The sequence below is a fragment of the Nyctibius grandis genome, chromosome 1 (genome assembly GCF_013368605.1).
Source record: "Nyctibius grandis isolate bNycGra1 chromosome 1, bNycGra1.pri, whole genome shotgun sequence".
Lineage (NCBI taxonomy): Eukaryota > Metazoa > Chordata > Aves > Nyctibiiformes > Nyctibiidae > Nyctibius > Nyctibius grandis.
Window position 1 is genome coordinate 61,240,036 of NC_090658.1, and position 21,779 is coordinate 61,261,814.

General features: G+C 41.8%; 1 protein-coding gene across 3 annotated transcripts in view; it reads left to right on the top strand.

Annotated features, from left to right (window-relative positions):
• Positions 1 to 21,779, top strand: part of SNX9 (sorting nexin 9) — a 69,526-nt gene that overhangs the window by 32,811 nt on the left and 14,936 nt on the right. For 2 of the 3 annotated variants that reach the window (XM_068397138.1, XM_068397154.1), the window contains exons 5-12: positions 4,932 to 5,115; positions 5,881 to 6,034; positions 8,819 to 8,903; positions 9,760 to 9,885; positions 10,215 to 10,332; positions 13,049 to 13,179; positions 14,579 to 14,682; positions 17,185 to 17,288. In XM_068397138.1, the coding sequence (XP_068253239.1) occupies positions 4,932 to 5,115; positions 5,881 to 6,034; positions 8,819 to 8,903; positions 9,760 to 9,885; positions 10,215 to 10,332; positions 13,049 to 13,179; positions 14,579 to 14,682; positions 17,185 to 17,288 (1,006 nt within the window). The remainder of the gene's footprint in view (positions 1 to 4,931; positions 5,116 to 5,880; positions 6,035 to 8,818; positions 8,904 to 9,759; positions 9,886 to 10,214; positions 10,333 to 13,048; positions 13,180 to 14,578; positions 14,683 to 17,184; positions 17,289 to 21,779) is intronic. The other variant, XM_068397145.1, reaches the window with a different exon arrangement.

Consider the following 21,779-nt stretch of genomic DNA (forward strand, 5'->3'; position numbering starts at 1 on the left):
CATGGCTTTTTGTGAGCTGAATCAGGAGTTTAATAGGTGGAAATCCTGTGTCTGCACTGTGCAGAAGCAATGCAGCCTATAGTCCACTTTGGCTGCGAATAATCTCACAGGTGAGGAAATGGGAAAAAGAACAAAAAACTAACTGCTCTGCTCTTCATGGTAGTAACTCAGTTCTTCCATTGGTGGTTTGGGTTTTTTTCCTGCTGAAAGCAAGGAGCATCCAGTGGGCATGCCTTGGCTATATGTGATTTGTATGCCGGCGAAGCCCGGCTCTTTTGTAGGGACTACTTTATGAACAGGGCAGTGGGGCTGCGAGTGATGGTGCTGAATGATGCTTTCCTCTGGAAGGAAGTAAGATGACAGGAGCAGATGAGGAACAAAGGGGTTCCTTGGACAGCATTGCTACTGCCTCCTTGTCGGCTGCTTCTGGAGGTCCTCTCTCCTGCTGCTTTGATGTATTTATCCACAGGAACATTCTAGTATGTGAGTCTATAAGGCTGGTTATCCCTTAAAGTCTAGCCCATCTCCACTCTTGCTTTTCTTAGAGGATTTCTTTAAGGAGAAAACATGTTGAAGTCATACAATAGAAAAGAGGGCCTTCCTGCATGAGTGAAAGAAGGGCCCAGGACCACAAGGCTAAGGTAATGATTTATCAGGAAGAAAGCTTGGCCATAAGATACCATGGGCATGGCAGCTACTTCAGTATCTGCTGATGTGCACACTTGCTCTATGGTAAATACAGCACAGTGAATGCAGTTCTGTGATTGCTGCAGAGTAGGCTTTTAGCCCTTCACATTTCTTCCTGGAGGAAAAAAGCTTGATTTTTAGGGTGACTGTCTATATTCACTTTTTTTTTATGTATCTATTCAGAGGCTGTTATCCAGAGAACTTGAGTTTAGTGTAAGGTCTCAGCGTGCCTAAGGCTTTGTCTCCGTGCAGGCACCTATAAAACTGGAGAGGTATGTTCATTCCTGTAAGCTATTCAGCTGACCCACTGTAACTTTTCTTGTATTTTCTGCCATTCCTCTATGCTGTCTGTCTTTTCTCAACCCCTCTTTAAGAGTGTAACACTTCTTATTTCAGCTTTGGCTGTCCTGGACTTCCCTTGATCTGATCAGACTTACTTTCTCTACTCACTGCCTTCGGCATGGCTTCTATCTCTTGGAGTAGATTTCAAGGTGTATTCCTTACAGTTGGAGGTCATCATTTTTGATGGCACAGTTACCTAGATCTTTTTAGGTACTCAACTTAGTTTTAGCATCTGAACATCATGTTTGTTTTGGCTTTTGTCCCTCGGGAGTAGAATGGATCTATTTGTCCATCAGGACCATCCATTAATACGAGAAAGGAGTCTGCCAGGAACAACTTAGTTGCCCAAGAGATCAAAAACAGATTTTTAGCCAGGGCAGAGAGATACCTCAGTGACTCATCTTAGCTTTATTGTCTATAACTTTGGATTCTCTGGAAAATAGCAAAGATGTCACTTCTTCCTATTTAATTCCTGGTTCGTTTGGTAAAGATACTGACATTCCACCCCCAAGCTGAGGATTTTCTTGTTGTGGTGGAATTTTTTCTCATCCAACTATAATTAGATCTTTAAAAAAATACTAGACTTCTCCCCCCAGCCCCCCAACAGTAATGATCTTTCTATAGTGAGTTTGAATCTGCCCTTAATGGAAGACTCTTAAAATATTTACTAATGTGTTCCTTCTGTTGTCTGTTCCCCAAATAGCCTTTTTGTGGTGGTTTTTCTCCTAGAACAGTAGGAGCGAGCAAGTCCGTCATAGTCTACAAAAGGGAAAACCAGCTGCCTTTAAGGAATTTATCCTTGAATTTAATTTCAGTGTACTTGTTTGATGTTACCTTGAGGAGCAAAGAGATGCAATGTTTCATTTGAAGGTTGATTTGTTTCTTAATTATGCATGGTGTGGCATTTCCTTTTGTGTGTTTGCATTTGAGATTGCTTGCATACTTGGATGTTAGGTGTGCTGTATCAAGTTATGTTGACTAAATAAAAGCTTCTTGCAAGGACTCTTCATCTTTTTTGTGCTAACTAAAGAGAGATCAGAGGGTTATCAGTTTCAGTTATGGAAAACTAAAGGTGTGAGAACATGTGACTTAATCACTTAAAAAATACTTGCTGGTTTAATTAGGGTTTGTTCAGCCAGAGCTAAGCCATATAAATGGCTTCTTGTATGCAATTTGTCAGCTGCTGAGATCCACAGAACTGTTGACTGGAGCAGAGATTATCCTTTTAATAAATGCTATGTCTTTACTTGGTCCTCCACAGTGCTTGTGGGACCTTGAGGATGACAGGCCTGATTCCTGAACCCTTCTCCACGTTTACTGATTTTTGTCTGCCACTTAAGTGTCCACAGTGTGTGTATGTAGGCAAACATTTGAAGAAAGATGAAAGGGACTTGTAAATGCTCTTTGAGAGGTAGTGTCTATATATACATTCCTAACCCATCTCTTACCTTCTTCCCCAGTACCTTGAAAAGAAATGTGGACCCTTTGGCTGAAAGGAGCTGAGTAGGAATAGCATATCCCACCCCTTTTATAGCCTGTGGGAGATACACCTAGGGCCAAAAGCTTACCCCAGAGCTTTCTTGGACACCTCAGAAGTAAAACTTTCTGATTTGAATAGTGATTCCATATAGAGGTAAGATGTCTGAGAGGGCAATTTAAGTAATCAATTTCCACTTGCTGTACAGCATTTAGTGTGTATCAGCAACTGTCTGCAAGTTCGGTGATGATCGCTCTTGACAGTCATTCTTTAGTAGTGTGCCCAGTGTTAATATTATTGCCTCCCCCTTGTTTTGCAGCAGATTTTAAGATTTCTTTGCCACCGACTCGTGTACCAGATTTCACATGAACTACAGAGAAGAGGAAAACTTTACTCAGCCTTCTGGCAATCATCCCACTTCTGGGCTTTCATTTGCCGGTGATCAGCATGACATATTGCAGAAGTGTATGCAAATGAATATTATGCAAACTAATTTTTTCTAGGTGCTCTAAATTATGTTAGGAGCAAGCGTGCTTTCTGAGGTGGTTGAGCCCCAGCGTATCTGTGTTTCTTTAGCAAAGATGATAAACTCTGACTGATGTCATGTATGTTTTTTTTCTGTTTACATAAACTCCTATCAGGTGAATATCATAGGAAGAGCAGGCTGGTGTAAGCTACCAGCAACTTCTTTGTAATTGCTGAGCGTAGCACTGTGTATCAGCTATCCAAGAATTAGGTAGACCTCAACGATATTGCTCCCTTAGGGAGTAATGTTCTTGCATCAGTTTAATCCTCAAAAAAAAAAAAAAAAAAATCCCTGAAACTATCAATATAGAAGCTGTCCACGTAATCTCTCTCACTCCATCAGGTCCTAGAGACCCACTGACTCTTCTGAGTCTTCTGAATGGCAATTTCCCCCCAGCTTAGGGGCTTGGTCTTAATTTCCAGATCCTGGGGATTCTGTACCTAAAGAACAGGTCTTATATGATATCAACAGCATTTTCAAGTCTTATAAACGTTTGATAGTGTCTGTGAAATCTTGACTGTCAGACGAGTTTATTTCAGGAACAACTAAGGTGAGAGCTCTTATTCCTAAGTAGTATCTCAAAGTTGAAATGAGAGGAGAGAATTTTTAGTGAAGAAAAATGGAGTGTGGGGTAGCTGTACCATTTTTTTTTTGTGTGTAAGAAACAAACATATTCAACATTTTTGCAGAGAATAATTTGGTCTTTAGCAAGAGTTTTATTAAATTTTCTGTACTGGCAAATGTTCTAAGATTCATGTAAATGTTATAGTCTAATAGCTATTAATTTATATTAGGCATCAGTTCTTTGATATGCTGCTTCATGATAAAAATAATGCACTGGCTTCTGTAGGTTTTGAGACTTCCTCTTACAAAACTTAGTTTCTCCCTCTGCTGAACAAGATGACAAGCTTTGTAGGCTTTGTTTGCTTTCCTTCCCCTTTTCCTCCTTCTTCCTCCTACAGTTTGTGTGTGTGGGTTTTGATTTGTGTGGGTTTTTTTTTATTTCCGGCCAGCAAGTCTCTGCACTAAGTGGCTGGAGTAGACTGCACTTTAGTCAATGATTTTTCAAAGTGTAGTGTTAAAATCAAGGAGCTGAGCAGGATGCTAAGCTATTAATCCAATTTACTGACAGATGCACTTGACAAATTGATGCAGTAGTTAGAGACATGTCTGCTCTACACTCCCACTGAGGTTTCCACCTCCACAGCAGCATCAGCAGAAGGGTACATGTGATTACCTTCACCAGAAGCTTATGCAGAGAGAGTAGGTCTACAGGGAAATGCCAGGCTGTTCCCTGGCAGATGTTTGTTTCCTTCACTCATCTTCACTGTGAATGAGTTAAGCTCTGACAGGGAAACCGAACAGGTTGCTGGCCCTGACTCCCCGACTGTCACACAATGGTGTGGGTGGGCAGTTCATGATTTGCTTTTGGTAAAGCTACTAATCTGAGTTTGATAAAATAAGCATTTGAAAAAAACTAATCCTTGAATTTTGAGTTTCTGTTTTAAATGTGCTAATTAGTCCATGGCTTTATGTAATTAGTAGTTCACGTGCACCATACTTATGGCATTGGTGTAAAATAATTACCATGGGTGAGTGCTTCCTAACACTGTTGGAACAAATAGTTTAATTTCCCTGAGGAGATGTAACACTCTTATTAGTATGTATTGGTGTCACATTGCTGGAAAGCTGATCAGTTCTTCCAGGTGCTTACTGCATTTAAGAGCTGTGTAGCTGGGAGCATAAGATTTGGCATCTGCTCCTAAATTGAACAAGTAAAGTGCTGAGTGCAAACTCATAGCCTGTCAGCAGGAGATCAAAGACTTCAAGAAGAAAGTACGTGGTTGTTGCTCGGTTCTTCAGCAATTTCTTCTTTACTTTTTTCTTTATACAATACAGGCAAACAATGCCAGTGATCCTTGGTCCAGCTGGAACGTTGGGAAGTCTGGGAACTGGGATAATGGACATGCTGTTGACAGCTGGGCAGCGAAACCTGAAAGTGCAGCTGGCCAGAGAAACAGTGCTTCAAATAACTGGGAGACAGCAGCAGCATTTGGTCATCCCCAGGCATATCAAGGACCAGGTGTGCTAATAATGCTCTTGTTTTTGAATATGTTAGAGTAGGTGGACAGTAGATATAAGAATTGTTTAATCTTAATCTTTCATAGCTATAGAACATGGCTTATTTAAAAAACAAAATCAAACCAGCTTCCTGGTAGCACATTGCCACATGGGTAAACTGGACACTAAAATAATATTTTTTTTAAATAAAAATTTAAAAAAATCAGATCCATAGTAACAGACACCTCAGACTTGTATGGAAATCTGACAAGCCAAGGTCTTGTGCATACATTATCTATTCTCAGGCATGTTGTTCAGCTTGCATAACTGGAGCTTAAACACACTTGAATTTGTGCCCTCAGGCCTGTGAAGTAGTCTTTTAAATACTTAATTTTAGGAAGTGGTGAGCTTTTCAGAAGGCTTCTCTACTTTTTTGTAGTAAAGGCCTAAATTAAGAGGAGAACTCTTAACTGGGGAATGCTAACATGGAGTCTATGAATGTGGAACACTATTGAATTCATCTTAACACACCAGCATCTTTCTTTTTCCTTTTCTTTTTTTTTCCCCTCTCCCTCAATGGATTTCTAGTGAAGTGTTTTGCAGTCTATATTTGGTGAGGATGGTGGTAATTGAGGAGGAATCATAAAATAGAAGGCTGAACTAGCTCATAATATATTTACCTTGTTAATTATTTGTATATGAGTGCTGAGGTAGCTTCTTCTGCTGTTAAAGAGAAAATATTAAACTTTCTCCTTTCCCTACCCCTCTGCCCCCTCCTGTACTTCAGCAGCTGCTGATGACGATGATTGGGATGATGAATGGGATGACCCAAAATCAGCTTCACCGTCTTATCTTGGTTACAAGGAGACAGAGGCATCAGAGGCTGGGGGGGTCCAGCGTGGAAATTCTCGTGCAGCTGCTATGAAGTTACCACTTAACAAGTAATGGAAAATGCGGGGCAAATGTGTATATATTGAAGAGAATTGGAATTTGTCAAGATGCGTAAATGTGTGACCATTCAACCTTCTTGAAATATGCAATGTAAATATTAGAGTTTTGGGGTAAAAGTGGAGATGGATTTGTAGCTCAGCATTCTCCCTGTGTGATCAGAGAACACAGATCCATGAAAGCCTGAAAGTACATGACAAAGCCGTATAGTTTTTGGAGGTGTTATACAGGCAAATGACACTTTTGCGAGGTCTGAACTTCTGGACCTACGGGTCTTTAAAATTTAACTGTCTTTTAACACTATATGTGCTTAGTGAAAATGAAAGGTGATGAATGGCTTGTTCATACAGCGAGACTGATCGGACGTGCTGCCCCAGAGGTCGTGAGCAATTTGAATTGCTAGGAGTGGGGAAAAGTTCTGTTTTTCTGTGTCTGTGTATCACCCAGGTTGATTCTTGAGCCATAGAAAGCTTGATTTTTTTTTTTTTAGAGAAAAATCTTATAATATCATGAAGCTTTGTCAGGGTTATACTAGCATTATCTCATGTTACAGGTCAGTGTTTGTTTAATCTACCACACAGTAGCTTCTTAGAGTAACAGCAGTTTTAATCTTTAAGTGGATGAAAGCCGAGTGGAAAAGGATTGTAGAATAGTGGTCTCCTCGGGCAGATAACTAAAATTAACAACTAGTCATGCAGAAACAGTTGATTTTGTTCATCAGCAGAGGTTTTGTCTAGTTTTACAGCGGTACCTTTGCATCATAGTGGCATCTACTTGTTGCAAACCCATTTAGTATAACCAGCATAAACATCTTCTGAGTGCCATTACACAGCACATGCAGGACAATCAGGGCATCGGGGCCAGCCAGCATGGATTCATGAAAGGCAGGTCCTGCTCGACCAACCTGGTCTCCTTCTATGACCAAGTGACCCGCTTAGTAGATGAGGGCAGGGCTGTGGATGTAGTCTATCTAGACTTCAGTAAGGCATTCGACACTGTCTCCCACAGCATCCTCCTAGAAAAACTGGCTGCCCGGGGCTTGGATGGGTGGACTCTTAAATGGATTAAAAACTGGCTGGATGGCCGAGCCCAGAGAGTGGTGGTGAATGGGGCAAAGTCCAACTGGCGGCCGGTCACTAGCGGTGTTCCCCAGGGCTCAGTTCTGGGGCCGGTGCTGTTCAATATCTTTATAGATGATCTAGACGTAGGGATTGTGTGCACCCTCAGCAAATTTGCAGATGACACCAAGCTGGGTGGCAGTGTCGATCTGCTGGAGGGTAGGAAGGCCCTACAGAGGGATCTGGACAGGTTAGATAGATGGGCTGAGACCAACGGCATGAGGTTCAACAAGAACAAGTGCCGGGTCTTACACTTTGGCCACAACAACCCCAGGCAGCGCTACAGGCTGGGGGAAGAGTGGTTAGAAAGCGGCCTGGTGGAAAGAGACCTGGGGGTGCTGATCGACAGCCGGCTAAACATGAGCCAGCAGTGTGCCCAGGTGGCCAAGAAGGCCAATGGCATCCTGGCCTCTATTAGGAATAGTGTAGCCAGCCGGTCTAGGGAAGTGATCGTCCCTCTGTACTCGGCACTGGTGAGGCCGCATCTTGAGTACTGTGTCCAGTTCTGGGCCCCGCACTTCAAGAAAGATGTTGAGGTGTTGGAGCGAGTCCAGAGGAGGGCGACCAAGCTGGTGAAGGGTCTGGAGGGTCTGACCTACGAGGAACGGCTGAGGGAGCTGGGGTTGTTTAGCTTGGAGAAGAGGAGGCTCCGAGGTGACCTTATTGCAGTCTACAACTACCTGAAGGGAGGTTGTAGTGAAGTGGGAGTTGGCCTCTTCTCCCGGGCAGCTAGCGATAGGACAAGAGGACCCAGCCTCAAGCTTCGCCAGGGGAGGTTCAGGTTGGACATCAGGAAGAATTTCTTTTCAGAAAGGGTCATTAGACATTGGAATGGGCTGCCCAGGGAGGTGGTGGAGTCCCCATCTCTGGATGTGTTTAAGAAAAGACTGGACATGGCACTTAGTGCCATGGTCTAGTTGACAGGGTGGTGTAAGGGCAACGGTTGGACTTGATGATCCCTGAGGTCTCTTCCAACCTGATTGATTCTGTGATTCTGTGATCTCTTATTTAAGAGCATTATTTGTCTGTGAAGTAACTCCTACTTTACTCCTTGTATTTCTGCAAGCAGGCAGTATGTTGGCAGTACTTGAAGGGCTAGGTATCTTCCTAATTAGAAGGAGAACCACCATTTGCTTTTTGTAATACTTTTTACACAGCCTTTAAGGACATTACAGGGATTTTTGTGTGGTTTTCTTTCGAATTGGTGGATAAATTATTTAACATCGCTCACCTTTAGAAGCACTTGATATATCTGCAGTTCGTCGTTCTTTCAGGTGATTGAATTCTCATCATTTGAAACAGGAGGACGGTGTGCAGGAGCGTGTGTGTGTGCGCGCATTTCCAGAGAGGGTGGGCTGCACTGGAGTGGCAGATGTTAGTTTGTGTCCTCCTGTTATGTTTGCTCTGATGGGCTGCAGAGCACAAATAGCAACTTCCCTTTGGAAGAAGGGGCCTGTATTAAGCAAATAAAAGCTGGAGGTCAGTAGCTAAAACTCTTCTGCTTTTTAAGGGCAAATTGTTGGTTGTTTAAGTAATCCACATCAATTATTTTCTATGCTTGAGAAATACTAAGAGTTTTTTCTTATAGTGGCAGGTAATTCTGCATATGTCAAAGGAAGGAAAATATGGAATAAACTTATCACTTTGTTTTATTGTTAGATTTCCTGGATTTGCAAAACCTGGGATGGAACAGTATCTGTTGGCAAAGCAGCTAGCAAAACCCAAAGAGAAAATTCCCATAATTGTAAGTTGGGGACGTGTGTGTAGTTTTTGTGTGTGGGTGGTGTGGTTTGTTTTGGGGTTGGGTTTTTTGTTTTGTTTTTGGTTTTTTTTTTTTTGTGGGTTCTTGTTTTTTTTTTTTAAAACCTTCTCACCCTTCCCTTTTTCCCCAACCTAACTTTTAGCCTCAGGGTTGCTGTATGTATTTGGGTCAGAAGAAACTGATACTGAACATATAATTAGAAATAGAACTGTAATAATAAAACTGTGTACCACTTAAGTATTTTAAAGTTGTGGTAGACTACATTTCAGACTCATGTATCATTGAGAGATTTTTCAGGGCCAAGTCTTAACTCTTCCTTTCTTCTAAGTGTGCTGATTTTTTATTATTGTTATTTTTTCCAGTACCTTTTTTTCTCATGCTGCATCTGCATTCCTTGTGATCATGAAAACAAGCCTTTTTGAGACTGGGAGGCAGAGCAAGTGAATTATACTGTCTATTAGTTATCTAGATAGATATCTAACATGTAGGAGCAACATTCATAAACACTTGCAATATTCAGTCATGATGGCCAGGTCATCTTCTGATCTAAAAAAAAAACTCTTCTAGATATATGCTGTTCTAGTGAAACATGGTTGAAGTAGCAATCCCTAGAATCTACCACTCCTTTTCTATTTCGGAAAAATTGTAAAATACTGAATAAGACAAACACAACTGTGGTCAATCGTCTGTGGTTGCAAGAAACCCCTCTGTTTTCTGACTATCAAGCACTTGCTGAAATCCATGGAAACTTTAATGTGAAGAGAGAAAGTATTTGTCTCCTTGTTTGCAGCTTGTACAACATGATGTATTTAAAGATAATATTTGCAATTTCTTACAGATTGGTGATTATGGCCCAATGTGGGTTTATCCTACCTCTACGTTTGACTGTGTGGTGGCAGATCCCAAAAAAGGTTCTAAAATGTATGGTCTCAAGAGCTACATTGAATATCAGCTGACCTGCACTGTAAGTGTATCTGAAACGGGATCTTCTCTCTTGCAAATATGGGTCACTTGTACATGTAAGTAATACAGTTTGCGTGACTTGGTAACAGGGTTGTAAGAGTAAGTGGTAGTTATCGCACTTTATTCCCCAAAGAGATACTTGTATCTAGCATTTCAAGTTCTTCTGTAATTACAGATTCAAGGCTCTAAATCTTCAGTTTTATTTACATTCCATGTATTTACTATTCTGGTCCCTTCCAATCCCTAACATTCTGTGATTCTGTGGTCACACTTGTTTCATGTCACTATCTGTAGATGCCTGTCAAAATCAGTGTTGTGTTTCTTTTACAGAACACTAATCGGTCTGTCAACCACAGATACAAGCACTTTGACTGGTTGTATGAGCGTCTCCTGGTTAAATTTGGATTAGCCATTCCAATCCCATCTCTTCCAGACAAGCAAGTAACAGGTAATGATTCCCAGTTGTGAATTCATGGGATGGGAAAAAAGGAGATCACTTTTTTATGAGATTCAGTTATTTCTTACTGTTTGGTTTTTTTTCCCATTATTTTTAAAGAATGTATCAAAAAAACCCCAACCTTTCACCATTCGAAACTTATGATGAGTTGTGATGGCCTATTGATAATAATATAAGCACTAAGAGCATCATTTCAGAACTCAGGTTTACTTATCTAGTCCAGTGATTTAAAAAAAAAAGAATTAAACAACAGCCCCCCCACTCCCACCCCGTTACTATGGAAGAGAATATTTATTTTTGGGGAGAAGAAATAACTACTTATGTTCTGTATTTGCTGATTGTCTGGAGAAATGGTTTTTGAGGGGTTTTTTTGTGGGTCGGTGGGGGTGGTTGTTTTTTCTTTTGCATTTGATTGTAAATGTGTTGTGTTGCTTTGTTGAAGCAAAGCTCCTAGAGGAAAGGGAGCATCCCCTGACAAACAGGGTTTTTTTCTCACAAGTAAAACGTTGCAGCTGTGCAAGATTTCACACTTGATTTAGAAAGCATCTTTCATTTGTATAATATTCTCCTCTGGTTTGATGTCAGTTCAGCTTGACCAAACTCTCTGAAGCTTATGGAAGTCTTTTGTTCTGACTTCAAGAAAAGTGGGATTGGACCCTTTAAATGCTCATGAGTTCAGTCATTGCAATTGAATATGGCAATGCCTATGCATTTTCAGTAGTCTCTGGCTTCCTTTCTACAAGGGTGTGCTAGAGTGCATGTGAAGAAAAGAATGGACACCTATATAAGAGGAAAACGCATTACTTCTGCCTGTTTCCACGTGTGTGTTTCTAGTAAAATTTTTATACAGCCTTTGAGACAACCAGCCAAAAATGAACATAGAAAAGCTGGTGTGTTGCCAACCATGTGGCTGTGAGCATCACTGAAAATGCAGCAGCTCTGCTGTGTTTGAAGAAAGCTAAGCATTGATGCAGAGCCTGGGATCAGTGCCGAGGAAACTGAAAAGTGAGGAAGCGACTTCCTCCCTTCCCCTTAGTCTCATGTTTAGAATTCACCAGTATTTTTGCTTAAATGTGCATGTGGTCTAAGAGGAAACCAGAAGACCTGATGCGATCTCTAGATTTTATTTTAACTGTATTTTAAAAGACTCAAGAGTTTGGCATCACAGTTAAACCTTGCCTGTGGATTTCAGTCTTCTGGAGTCTCTGGGAGAGGATAACTTGTCTTCTGGAAAAAAAAAAAAAAAAGCATGCCTCTCTCTTTTTGGAAACATTACGGGAAACTGAAAAAAATGGTGCTTATTTTTCATTGTGTTTAGGAGGATTCTTTTTGAAGGCTGACTAGAAAAGTATTTCTGTCCATTAGTCTTGGCAAAGCAAGACTGTTTCCAAATAGATGGACTTTTGCTCAGGATCATGATTTTGCTAGTGATGATATGCCTAACGACCAGCACATAATTTCCAAATGTTACTGTTCCCATTGTCTTGCATTCCTTATGCTGGCAGAAACGCTGCAGAGATTTCAGTATAGATTAAAGGTGGAACAAGGTATTACTGCAGGTTATATAATGTCTCTCTATAGTAGTTGATTTCCCCCCCCGGCCCGCCAAGCTAATTTGCAGGAAATGTGCCCATACCCAAACTTCATTTTTTACTAGTTGTCGTCTTCACCTGCTAGTCTTGCTAATTTCCATATTTGCAATTATAAAAAAAAAACAAAAACAAAAACAACAAAATAAAACAAAAAACTCAACCTTGTGGAGCTGCTGCCATAGTAACTATACAGTAGAATTACATTGAAAGAGTACATAGTACATGTGTTCAAGGTTTGTCATCTGTGCTGCTATGGAAATTAGAAAAGTTGGGTGCTGGAGGAATCTAATTCCTTTCAAATATATCCTATTCACTGTATGCTTTAGAAGTCTGACGTGCAGGTTTTTTAATCAGAAAAGTTTCTCTAAAGATGACATAGTTTGTGCTAAAACTAAAAGGTTCTTATAAATACACAGCGATGATGCACTGCTGGTTTGAAAAAAATTGCTTACCTATTTAAATAGTTTGTGTTAAAATCTCTTAACTACCAAAAAAATCAGTTAGTCTTACATGTATTCTAACTGTTTATACATATGGTTTATTGAAATTTTTTGAGGTTTCCCAGCATATTCATTTATCTATATAGAAATATGTTTATGGGAGATACTGCTTTTTTAAAATCTGCTATTCATATCTGAGCAGTCCAATTTCAAATGCTTTGTTAGCTAGGACATGACAACTCAGAAAGTAGTTCCTTTTTCTCCAATGTTTTTGAGCCTTACATTGACCAAGGATTTACTTGACTGTATCAGAAAAATGTCTGCATTCTGAGCCTGTGCCTAGCTTCTCTCTTAGGTCATCTGAATATCTAATTTTTCCATCTGAAAGTCATTAATCTTTTTTTCCCCAAAAATTGATTTGAATTGTGGGTGGGTATTATGTTTTTTTTAATATTTCCTGACTATCTTTAAAAGGAGGGATACTCTTAGTAACCAATATACTGTAATTTAAGGTTCTTCTGATTTGTTAGTATAATGTTTTCTTCTTGTAAGTTCTGTGTCATTAAATGGTTAATAACTCACCAGACGAATTACAGATTCTGTTTTAATTAAAAAAAAAAAAAAGCTGAGGGTACTAGAGTAGAAATGTAACAGTTACTGTTCAATGTATAACAGGGCGCTTTGAAGAAGAATTTATCAAAATGCGTATGGAAAGACTGCAAGCTTGGATGACGAGAATGTGTCGCCATCCTGTTGTCTCAGAAAGTGAAGTTTTCCAGCAATTTCTCAATTTCCGAGATGAGAAGGTAGGAAACAAAGTTCACACATGCACTGAGATTGAGGAATTGCTCCCCCACCATTCCCCTTCAAACTGAGTTCAGCTTTGTAGCCTTCTCATTTTCTTACCCCGCTGTGGGCAGTAGTGATGAGCTGAAAACTGCTGGGTTTACTCACTAACTTAGCTGATTGATCAAAATGAGGCCTAAAGTTCCTTATGTGGAATGTTGTATGCCATTCCAACAGAGATGTGCTCTGTAAAGTAGCTTTGCCAGTCTTAAGGACAGTTTGTGTCCTCCAGAGGAACAGGAACATACATAACAGTTCTTCTGGCTGTTGCCCTGCTCTGTTGGACTTGCTAGTTACCATGGCCCTCTGATTGGTACTGCTTTGCTAACAGAAGTTACTTTGTAACAGATCTCAGATGTGTCTGAGCGTGTATTATATTTTAAAATATACCCCCTCAACAGTTTTCATTGGAATGGGTTGTAATAGCATTATGCTGCAGTCTTACCTGATACAACCAGCACTTTTTATTCTCTGCTCCTCCCCCTAGCATTTTGTTATGCCTTTTTTTTTTTTAAGAGGTTTCAGTATCTTTTCCTTTAGTAAACCATGGGTTTTTTCGTGACTGAGCTCCAGCTCTATTACTAATCTGGGTACCTACCAAGGAGGAAGTAAACAGGAAAACTCTGCTGCTTTCTCCTCAAAATAGTCATACTTCTAACTACACAGACTTTGCTCAAAAAGTAAATGATCCTTGGAGGTTTTTAACACCAGACTAGACAAAGCCCTGAGTAACTAAGGTCACAGCTGACCCTTTTTCAGTAGGAGGCTGGACTACAAACCTCCTGAGGTTACTTCCAACCAGAATTATTCTGTGATCCTGTAAGTAAAAGCTTAATAACATAGTAAGTAGCAGTCCTAGTGAAGTGCTATTTGCATGGCCAGAGGACAGTTGTATATTTGTGCTAGCTAGTCAGCAGTTCTTAGTATCTAACTTCTGGATGGATATAAACAGAATAGATGTTGCAATACATGTGGGATTTTTAACCTTTTTATCTGTTCCCACTAGGAACTTATTATGGCAATTGCATAATAGTCTCATGATCATCTTGAGTAGCTTCTGATACTAACACTATCACATGTGCAGATACAGCTGAATATAATTGCTCTTACACTGTATTTCAGTAATGTACAGGAAGGTTCTGTTTACCCCAGAATCTAGAAAGCAAAGTGCACAGGAGAAGGGAGGGAAACTCTAAGAAACCTTGGCCCCACTGAAACTTTCATTTAAAAGGTTTTAACGTATAGGTGGTCTGTTGGTTAACTGTTCTCCTAGACATTTCATTCACTGCTTAAGTACATGCCCTTAAAGATGGACGAACAATGGTCGTTGAATTTTGTTTCTCTTCTCATTTCATTAAGGAGTGGAAAACTGGAAAGCGGAAGGCAGAAAAAGATGAAACTGTAGGAGTCCTGATCTTTTCTACAGTGGAACCAGAAGCTCCTGACTTGGATATGGTAGAAATGTAAGGTGGTTTGTTTTTGTGTGGACACTATGCATCTGGGTATACAACAGATACTAAGCTAATATAAAACTAAAATAGTAAGCATGCACATATATTAATGGCTTTGAAAAGGTACTCATTGAGGCAGAGGCGAAAAATTGTTTGAAAAACAAGATTTTCATATCAACCCCTCTAAAACTTGGTGGACCTAAATGGATTTATGCAAAACTAGTTGACAAGATAGAGCCCTGGCAGAGTTATTTTTTGTATTATTATGGGAGTATATTTTGATCTCCAATTGCAAACAGCTCCAAAGTGTGCTAGACTTGCCAGGTAGTTTAGGATAACTGTAGGTGGACCATCAAGGAAAACAGTGTTTCTGTAAAATACTTGTATATAATGCAAACATAGTAGCATTCTAATATCGGGAATCCATGGAAAGCTATTAAAAATGAAAAGTGATTTAAATGATCAAATTTCATTTTAAATGGGTTACTACATTTTTGGGGTATCCTTCTGGAAGTGCAAATGGAAATATTTGTTTTATAGATCTGTATGTTATATACACATACGCTTTTCTATGTATAGTCCTCTTGGTGGTAGACCTTTGGGTTTCATAGAATGAAAGACTGGATTTACTCTGCAGCCTTTTACTTCACTCGTTTAGGCTTAATTTTTCTTAGAAGATACGTATTATGCATGTCATGCTTTGCTTGCTGTTAAGAACATAGAAACTTGGATGATGTTTTGTGCATGAAACTGTGGATAAACTAGACAGGAGTGTTTATAGTAGCAAAGCAGTAGTGTACGTACACTTAGAAACATCCCAGCATAGACTTTATCTAAGTGATGCAGTGCATATTAAGATGTATATAATAGCTGTGTGGTAGCAGTTCTGTACTAGTAAAAAAGATGGACATTTTTAGGTCACTTCCACTTCGAAAATGATCATTTCAAACTTGACTACTCATCTTAAGTGCTGTGTTTTATATATATCCCAGTGGTATAAAAGCTGAAGGGGTGAACCAGAGGGTGGATTTTGTACATGGGGTGCAGGAGAGGGTGAGTCTGTATTATATATAGAACCCTGGCAGGGAACGCCCAGCATATGGTCTGCTAAACAGTTTGTCCCCAAACAGGGTGAGGGCAGGTAACCAGCCTGTGGGGAATGCTCCTCAGAGGGTATTGGCACCTCGTCTGGGGCTGGCAGCTTGGGGCAGTTCTGGGGACCCATCTCCAAGCATTGCAGGGGTGGCTGTAACACCTCAGACATCTACACCATGTTCCAGTGCCTGGGAACCTCTCAGGGTGCTGTTAAAGGTGTGTATGAACAGTCTTGAAAGCAGTTACTCTTGTAAGTGGACAAACCAGCTTTTTCAATATTTCTTAGGTTCTTCAGTGAAAAGATGCTCTTTACTGAAACAATTTTGCTAGTACTTTGGCAGTCCTGTGTCATCCTGGTTTTGATCAAAGGATGGTAACCCTGTGCTGGTTCATGAAGTTTTTTCTGTGATCATGATAACATAAAGTATGAAGTACAGAAAATTAAAAGAATGGTTTGCTACTGGGAAAATTGGAGTAAAACAAGGGCCTCTTGGAAAGCCTAGGTTCTGTTTCTGTGCACGTAACTTTTTGGGTAGGGTTTCTAGCTGAGGGATGAGGTGCTGGTGGGGAGGTGGGAGCCTCTAGGTAGTTGGGCCACAGCTGGAGCTGCTGCCCTGGCTCTGGGGAGTCGCTTAGGGTTGCCTTGCTGTGAGAGCTGTCTCATACTGGCTTTGGCTGAAAGCATTTGTAAGATGTGGTGCGGTTTGAATAACTCTCATTGAAAATTAGAAAATACATCTCTGGTTTTCTTTTGTAGAGCATTGCTGTGTACGCAATGCTATGTTAATGGAAAGCTTTGATAGCTGCATGAAAACGTGATTAAAGAGAGATAAAAAGGCACATACTAATTCAAAATTCTCTTTTGAGCATCACTGATTTTTTTTTTTTTCCTCTCTATAACACAACTAAACGCAATGGTATTGTCAATATAATATAAAGTTCTGCATACATACTTCCCTAGAAGAACTGCTATATTAATTTTTATTCACCTATTTTAGACTTTTATTAAAATATCTGGAACAATTATTTTCTTTATATGTATTCACTGTTGTAAGAATTTTGCTACTTCTGTTACTCTAACATCTAATTTTCTGTCAACGTGGGGTCCTTCTATTTGTGTTAAGTGCTCTAGGGGTGCATTTTCCTCAAATCAGATTTTTTTTTTTTGGAAGGTAACTAACTGTAATAAGAATGATAGTCCAGTACCACATGTTTAACAGAGGGGGACGAATAGAATGAAAAATGCCTGTATCTAAAGAGGGAAATTTTGACTTCAGTGAAATGGCAGAGATTTCAAGGAATTCGTTTATTTCTCAGATTTTTTTTTTTTTAAGACCTAGTTGATACTACTAAACATTTCAGTATAGCATAATGCATCTGTTAAACTGCTTTTTGTTTCGCTTTTTCCAAATGCCACAGAGAACAGAAATGTGATGCAGTGGGTAGGTTCACCAAAGCAATGGATGATGGAGTTAAAGAGCTGCTGACGGTGGGACAAGAGCACTGGAAGAGGTGTACAGGGCGTAAGTGTCCCTTCTGAACTCAGCAGTCATTTCTGTGTTGCTTTTCTCTGTGGTTTTTTCGGTCGTTGTTGTTTATAATTCAAGGCACGTCTTAAAACTAAATGAAGTTGTAAATTATCATGAGGATTGTATGGCCTTCGGGATGCTTTCAGTGTCTGAGTACAAATTGTGCAAGTTTTTTGATTTTTTTGTTTGGTTGGTTGGTTTTTTTTCTTTCTCTCATAATGGAAATATCTGGTCCCTGCCCATAGATTTAAAAATATTAAGAGTTAAATAATTCTAGTAATCCAACTAAAGCCCTTGTTGGACCTATTCTCATATATTTGTCATTTATCAACATTTTAGTAGACCTGTCTGTTTGACGAAATCATTAATGATTTCATTTTATTAGTCCATTATTTAGGATTTTTGCATGCCAGGAGGAGTGATTTAAAGATGAAATGAGTTAAAGAAAAGAAAAAATAAAACCAACTTGATTCTAACTTAATCTTTAGCCCAAATCTTTTTCTCCTATCTTGTCTCTTCCTTCCCACAGATATTTAGGGTTGCAGAACTTCACACCAAGTCCCTATGACTCTGCCTGGGCTCTAATTCTCTAGTACACAGCAGTGTTCAGTGTTTGTGGCTGCCACAAGGCAGCTATTGAAAGGAAGCAGGTATTACAGCTGAGGATCATATAAGAAACACTTCAGGGCAGGCTGTAGTGTCTGGTGACCAAAGACCTGTCACATACATCTCAAATCTTCTCCATTTTTTTTTCTTTCCTTTTTTCCCCCTCTTCTGAACTCCCGCAAAAAAAAACATTGTCCTTAGACTTGGGAGTAAGTACATCTCCTGAGTTACCTCTCTGCTGCTTTCTGATCTAATACTGCAGCTGAGTATCTGGGGCTGACCAGAGGGAATGGGAAGCCCAGTCCCTTCTGGTAGCGATTATATTAGACCTTAGTATATGTAGGATGTGAACCTTACATTATTTACATTTCTCCACTTTGAATAGGAGGGTTTCCCTTCTACATATCACTGACCCTCCTGCTGGTCAAAAGTAGCCTAACACAGGACACAGCTCTAACATTGCACAGATCTCACTTCACCAGGAAATGATGAATCAGAATGAATTGAATCAGAAGGGGAAAAGGGTTATGGCCCAGAAGTTGGCAGGGCTGGTCAAGAGGTCTTTAAACTAGGTTCGATGAGGGAGGGGGATAAGACCAGGGCAGCCACAAATGAACCTAGGGGTGACAGGCCTGTGTCGGGGGCGAGGCCGCTAGCCCAGCTGAAGTGCGTTTACACCAATGCACGCAGTATGGGCAACAAACAGGAAGAGCTAGAAGCCACTGTACAGCAGGAAGGTTATGATGTGGTTGCCATCACAGAAACGTGGTGGGATGACTCTCATGACTGGAGTGCAACTATGGATGGCTATAAGCTCTTTAAGAGGGACAGGCGAAGCAGGAGAGGCGGTGGGGTAGCGCTGTATGTTAGGGAGTGCTTAGACTGTGTTGAAATTGAGGAAGATGGTGAGGATGACAAGGTTGAATGTTTATGGGTGAAGATCAGGGGGGAAGGTCGGCAGGGCGGACATTACGGTGGGAATCTGTTATAGACCACCCAACCAGGATGAGCAGGTGGACGAGGCGTTTTACAAGCGGCTGTCAGAAGCTGCCTGGTCGCCGGCCCTTGTACTCGTGGGTGACTTCAACTTGCCGGATGTCTGCTGGAAATACAACATGGCAGAGAGGAAGCAATCTAGGAGGTTCCTAGAATGTGTGGAGGACAACTTCCTCATGCAAGTGGTAAATGAGCCCACTAGAGGAGGGGCCCTGCTTGACCTGTTGTTTGTGAACAGAGAAGGACTAGTGGGAGATGTGAGGGTCGGTGGCCGTCTTGGGAGTAGCGACCACGAAATGTTAGAGTTTTCGATAGTGGGGGAAGTAAGGAGGGGCAAGAGTAGAACTCCTGCCTTAGATTTCCGGCGGGCTGACTTTAGCCTGTTTAAGAGGCTGGTGGACCGAGTCCCTTGGGAATCGGTCCTGAAGGGCAAAGGAGTCCAGGAAGGCTGGACATGCTTCAAAAGGGAATTGCTAAATATTCAGGAGCAGGCTGTCCCAGTCTGTAGGAAGGCAAGCCGTCGGGGAAAAAGACCGGCCTGGTTAAACAGGCAACTTAGACTAGAACTTAAGGAAAAAAAGAGAGCCTGCTTGCTCTGGAAGAAGGGTCGGGTAACTTGGGAGGTCTATAGGGACGTGGCCAGGTCGTGTAGGGAGAAGATTAGAAGGGCCAAAGCTCAATTAGAGCTCGATTTGGCTGCTACAGTCAAAGACAACAAAAAAAGCTTTTACAAATACATCAACAGCAAAAGGAGGGTCAAGGAGAGCCTCCACCACTTGCTGAATGAGGAGGGTAGTGTAGTGTCAGGGGATGAGGAAAAGGCAGAGGTGCTCAATGCCTTCTTTGCCTCGGTCTTTAATGTCAAGACCAGTTGTCCTCAGGAGACTCGGCCCCCAGAGCCTGAAGTTAGGGACGGGGGTCTGTGTGAACCTCTCATGATCCAGGAGGAGATGGTTAGTGACCTGCTGTGCCAGCTGGACACCCACAAGGCTATGGGCCCGGATGGGATTCACCCCAGAGTAATGAAGGAACTGGCAACTGAACTTGCCAAACCACTCTCGATTATCTACCGGCAGTCCTGGTTAACTGGAGAAGTTCCAGCTGACTGGAAATTAGCAAACGTAATGCCCATCTACAAGAAGGGTTGGAAGGACGATCCAGGGAACTATAGGCCTGTCAGCCTGACCTTGGTGCCAGGCAAGGTGATGGAACAGATCGTCCTGAGTGCCATTACACAGCACATGCAGGACAGTCAGGGCATCGGGGCCAGCCAGCATGGATTCATGAAAGGCAGGTCCTGCTCGACCAACCTGGTCTCCTTCTATGACCAAGTGACCCGCTTAGTAGATGAGGGCAGGGCTGTGGATGTAGTCTATCTAGACTTCAGTAAGGCATTCGACACTGTCTCCCACAGGATCCTCCTGGACAAACTGGCTGCCCGGGGCTTGGATGGGTGGACTCTTAAATGGGTTAAAAACTGGCTGGATGTCTGAGCCCAGAGAGTGGTGGTGAATGGGGCAAAGTCCAACTGGCGGCCGGTCACTAGCGGTGTTCCCCAGGGCTCAGTTCTGGGGCCGGTGCTGTTCAATATCTTTATAGATGATCTAGATGTAGGGATTGAGTGCACCCTCAGCAAATTTGCAGATGACACCAAGCTGGGTGGCAGTGTCGATCTGCTGGAGGGTAGGAAGGCCCTACAGAGGGATCTGGACAGGTTAGATAGATGGGCCGAGACCAGCGGCATGAGGTTCAACAAGAACAAGTGCCGGGTCTTACACTTTGGCCACAACAACCCCAGGCAGCGCTACAGGCTGGGGGAAGAGTGGTTAGAAAGCGGCCTGGTGGAAAGAGACCTGGGGGTGCTGATCGACAGCCGGCTAAACATGAGCCAGCAGTGTGCCCAGGTGGCCAAGAAGGCCAATGGCATCCTGGCCTCTATTAGGAATAGTGTAGCCAGCCAGTCTAGGGAAGTGATCGTCCCTCTGTACTCGGCACTGGTGAGGCCGCATCTTGAGTACTGTGTCCAGTTCTGGGCCCTGCACTTCAAGAAAGATGTCGAGGTGTTGGAGCGAGTCCAGAGGAGGGCGACCAAGCTGGTGAAGGGTCTGGAGGGTCTGACCTACGAGGAACGGCTGAGGGAGCTGGGCTTGTTTAGCCTGGAGAAGAGGAGGCTCAGAGGTGACCTTATTGCAGTCTACACCTACCTGAAGGGAGGTTGTAGTGAAGTGGGAGTTGGCCTCTTCTCCCGGGCAGCTAGCGATAGGACAAGAGGACCCAGCCTCAAGCTTCGCCAGGGGAGGTTCAGGTGGGACATTAGGAAGAATTTCTTTTCAGAAAGGGTCATTAGACATTGGAACGGGCTGCCCAGGGAGGTGGTGGAGTCCCCATCTCTGGATGTGTTTAAGAAAAGACTGGACATGGCACTTAGTGCCATGGTCTAGTTGACAGGGTGGTGTCAGGGCAACGGTTGGACTCGATGATCCCTGAGGTCTCTTCCAACCTGGTTGATTCTGTGATTCTGTGATACCAAGGGGGAAGTGGAAGGCAGGGGAAGGAGTAAGGTCCCTCAGATGAGACTAGAAAAATAGAGTTGCTTTGCAGTTACAGAAGCAATGATCAAACCCACCATAGTTAAGGGCTGGCTGTGACTTGTGCTTACAGTAGAAATTCAGTATTTTGTTCACTGCTAAAATCTCCTTAAACTTACGACACTAGTGCTTTAGGTACGGAATGACTCTTCTAATACTTGCAGCTATTAATTAGTTAGCATAAACACAGTAAGTCAAATGTGATTGTGTTGAAAATTTTAACTTCTAACTTTCCAGACATTCATACTGAATAGAAAAAGGAGACTGGTAAATCGGGACATGCAAAACTGAAGAA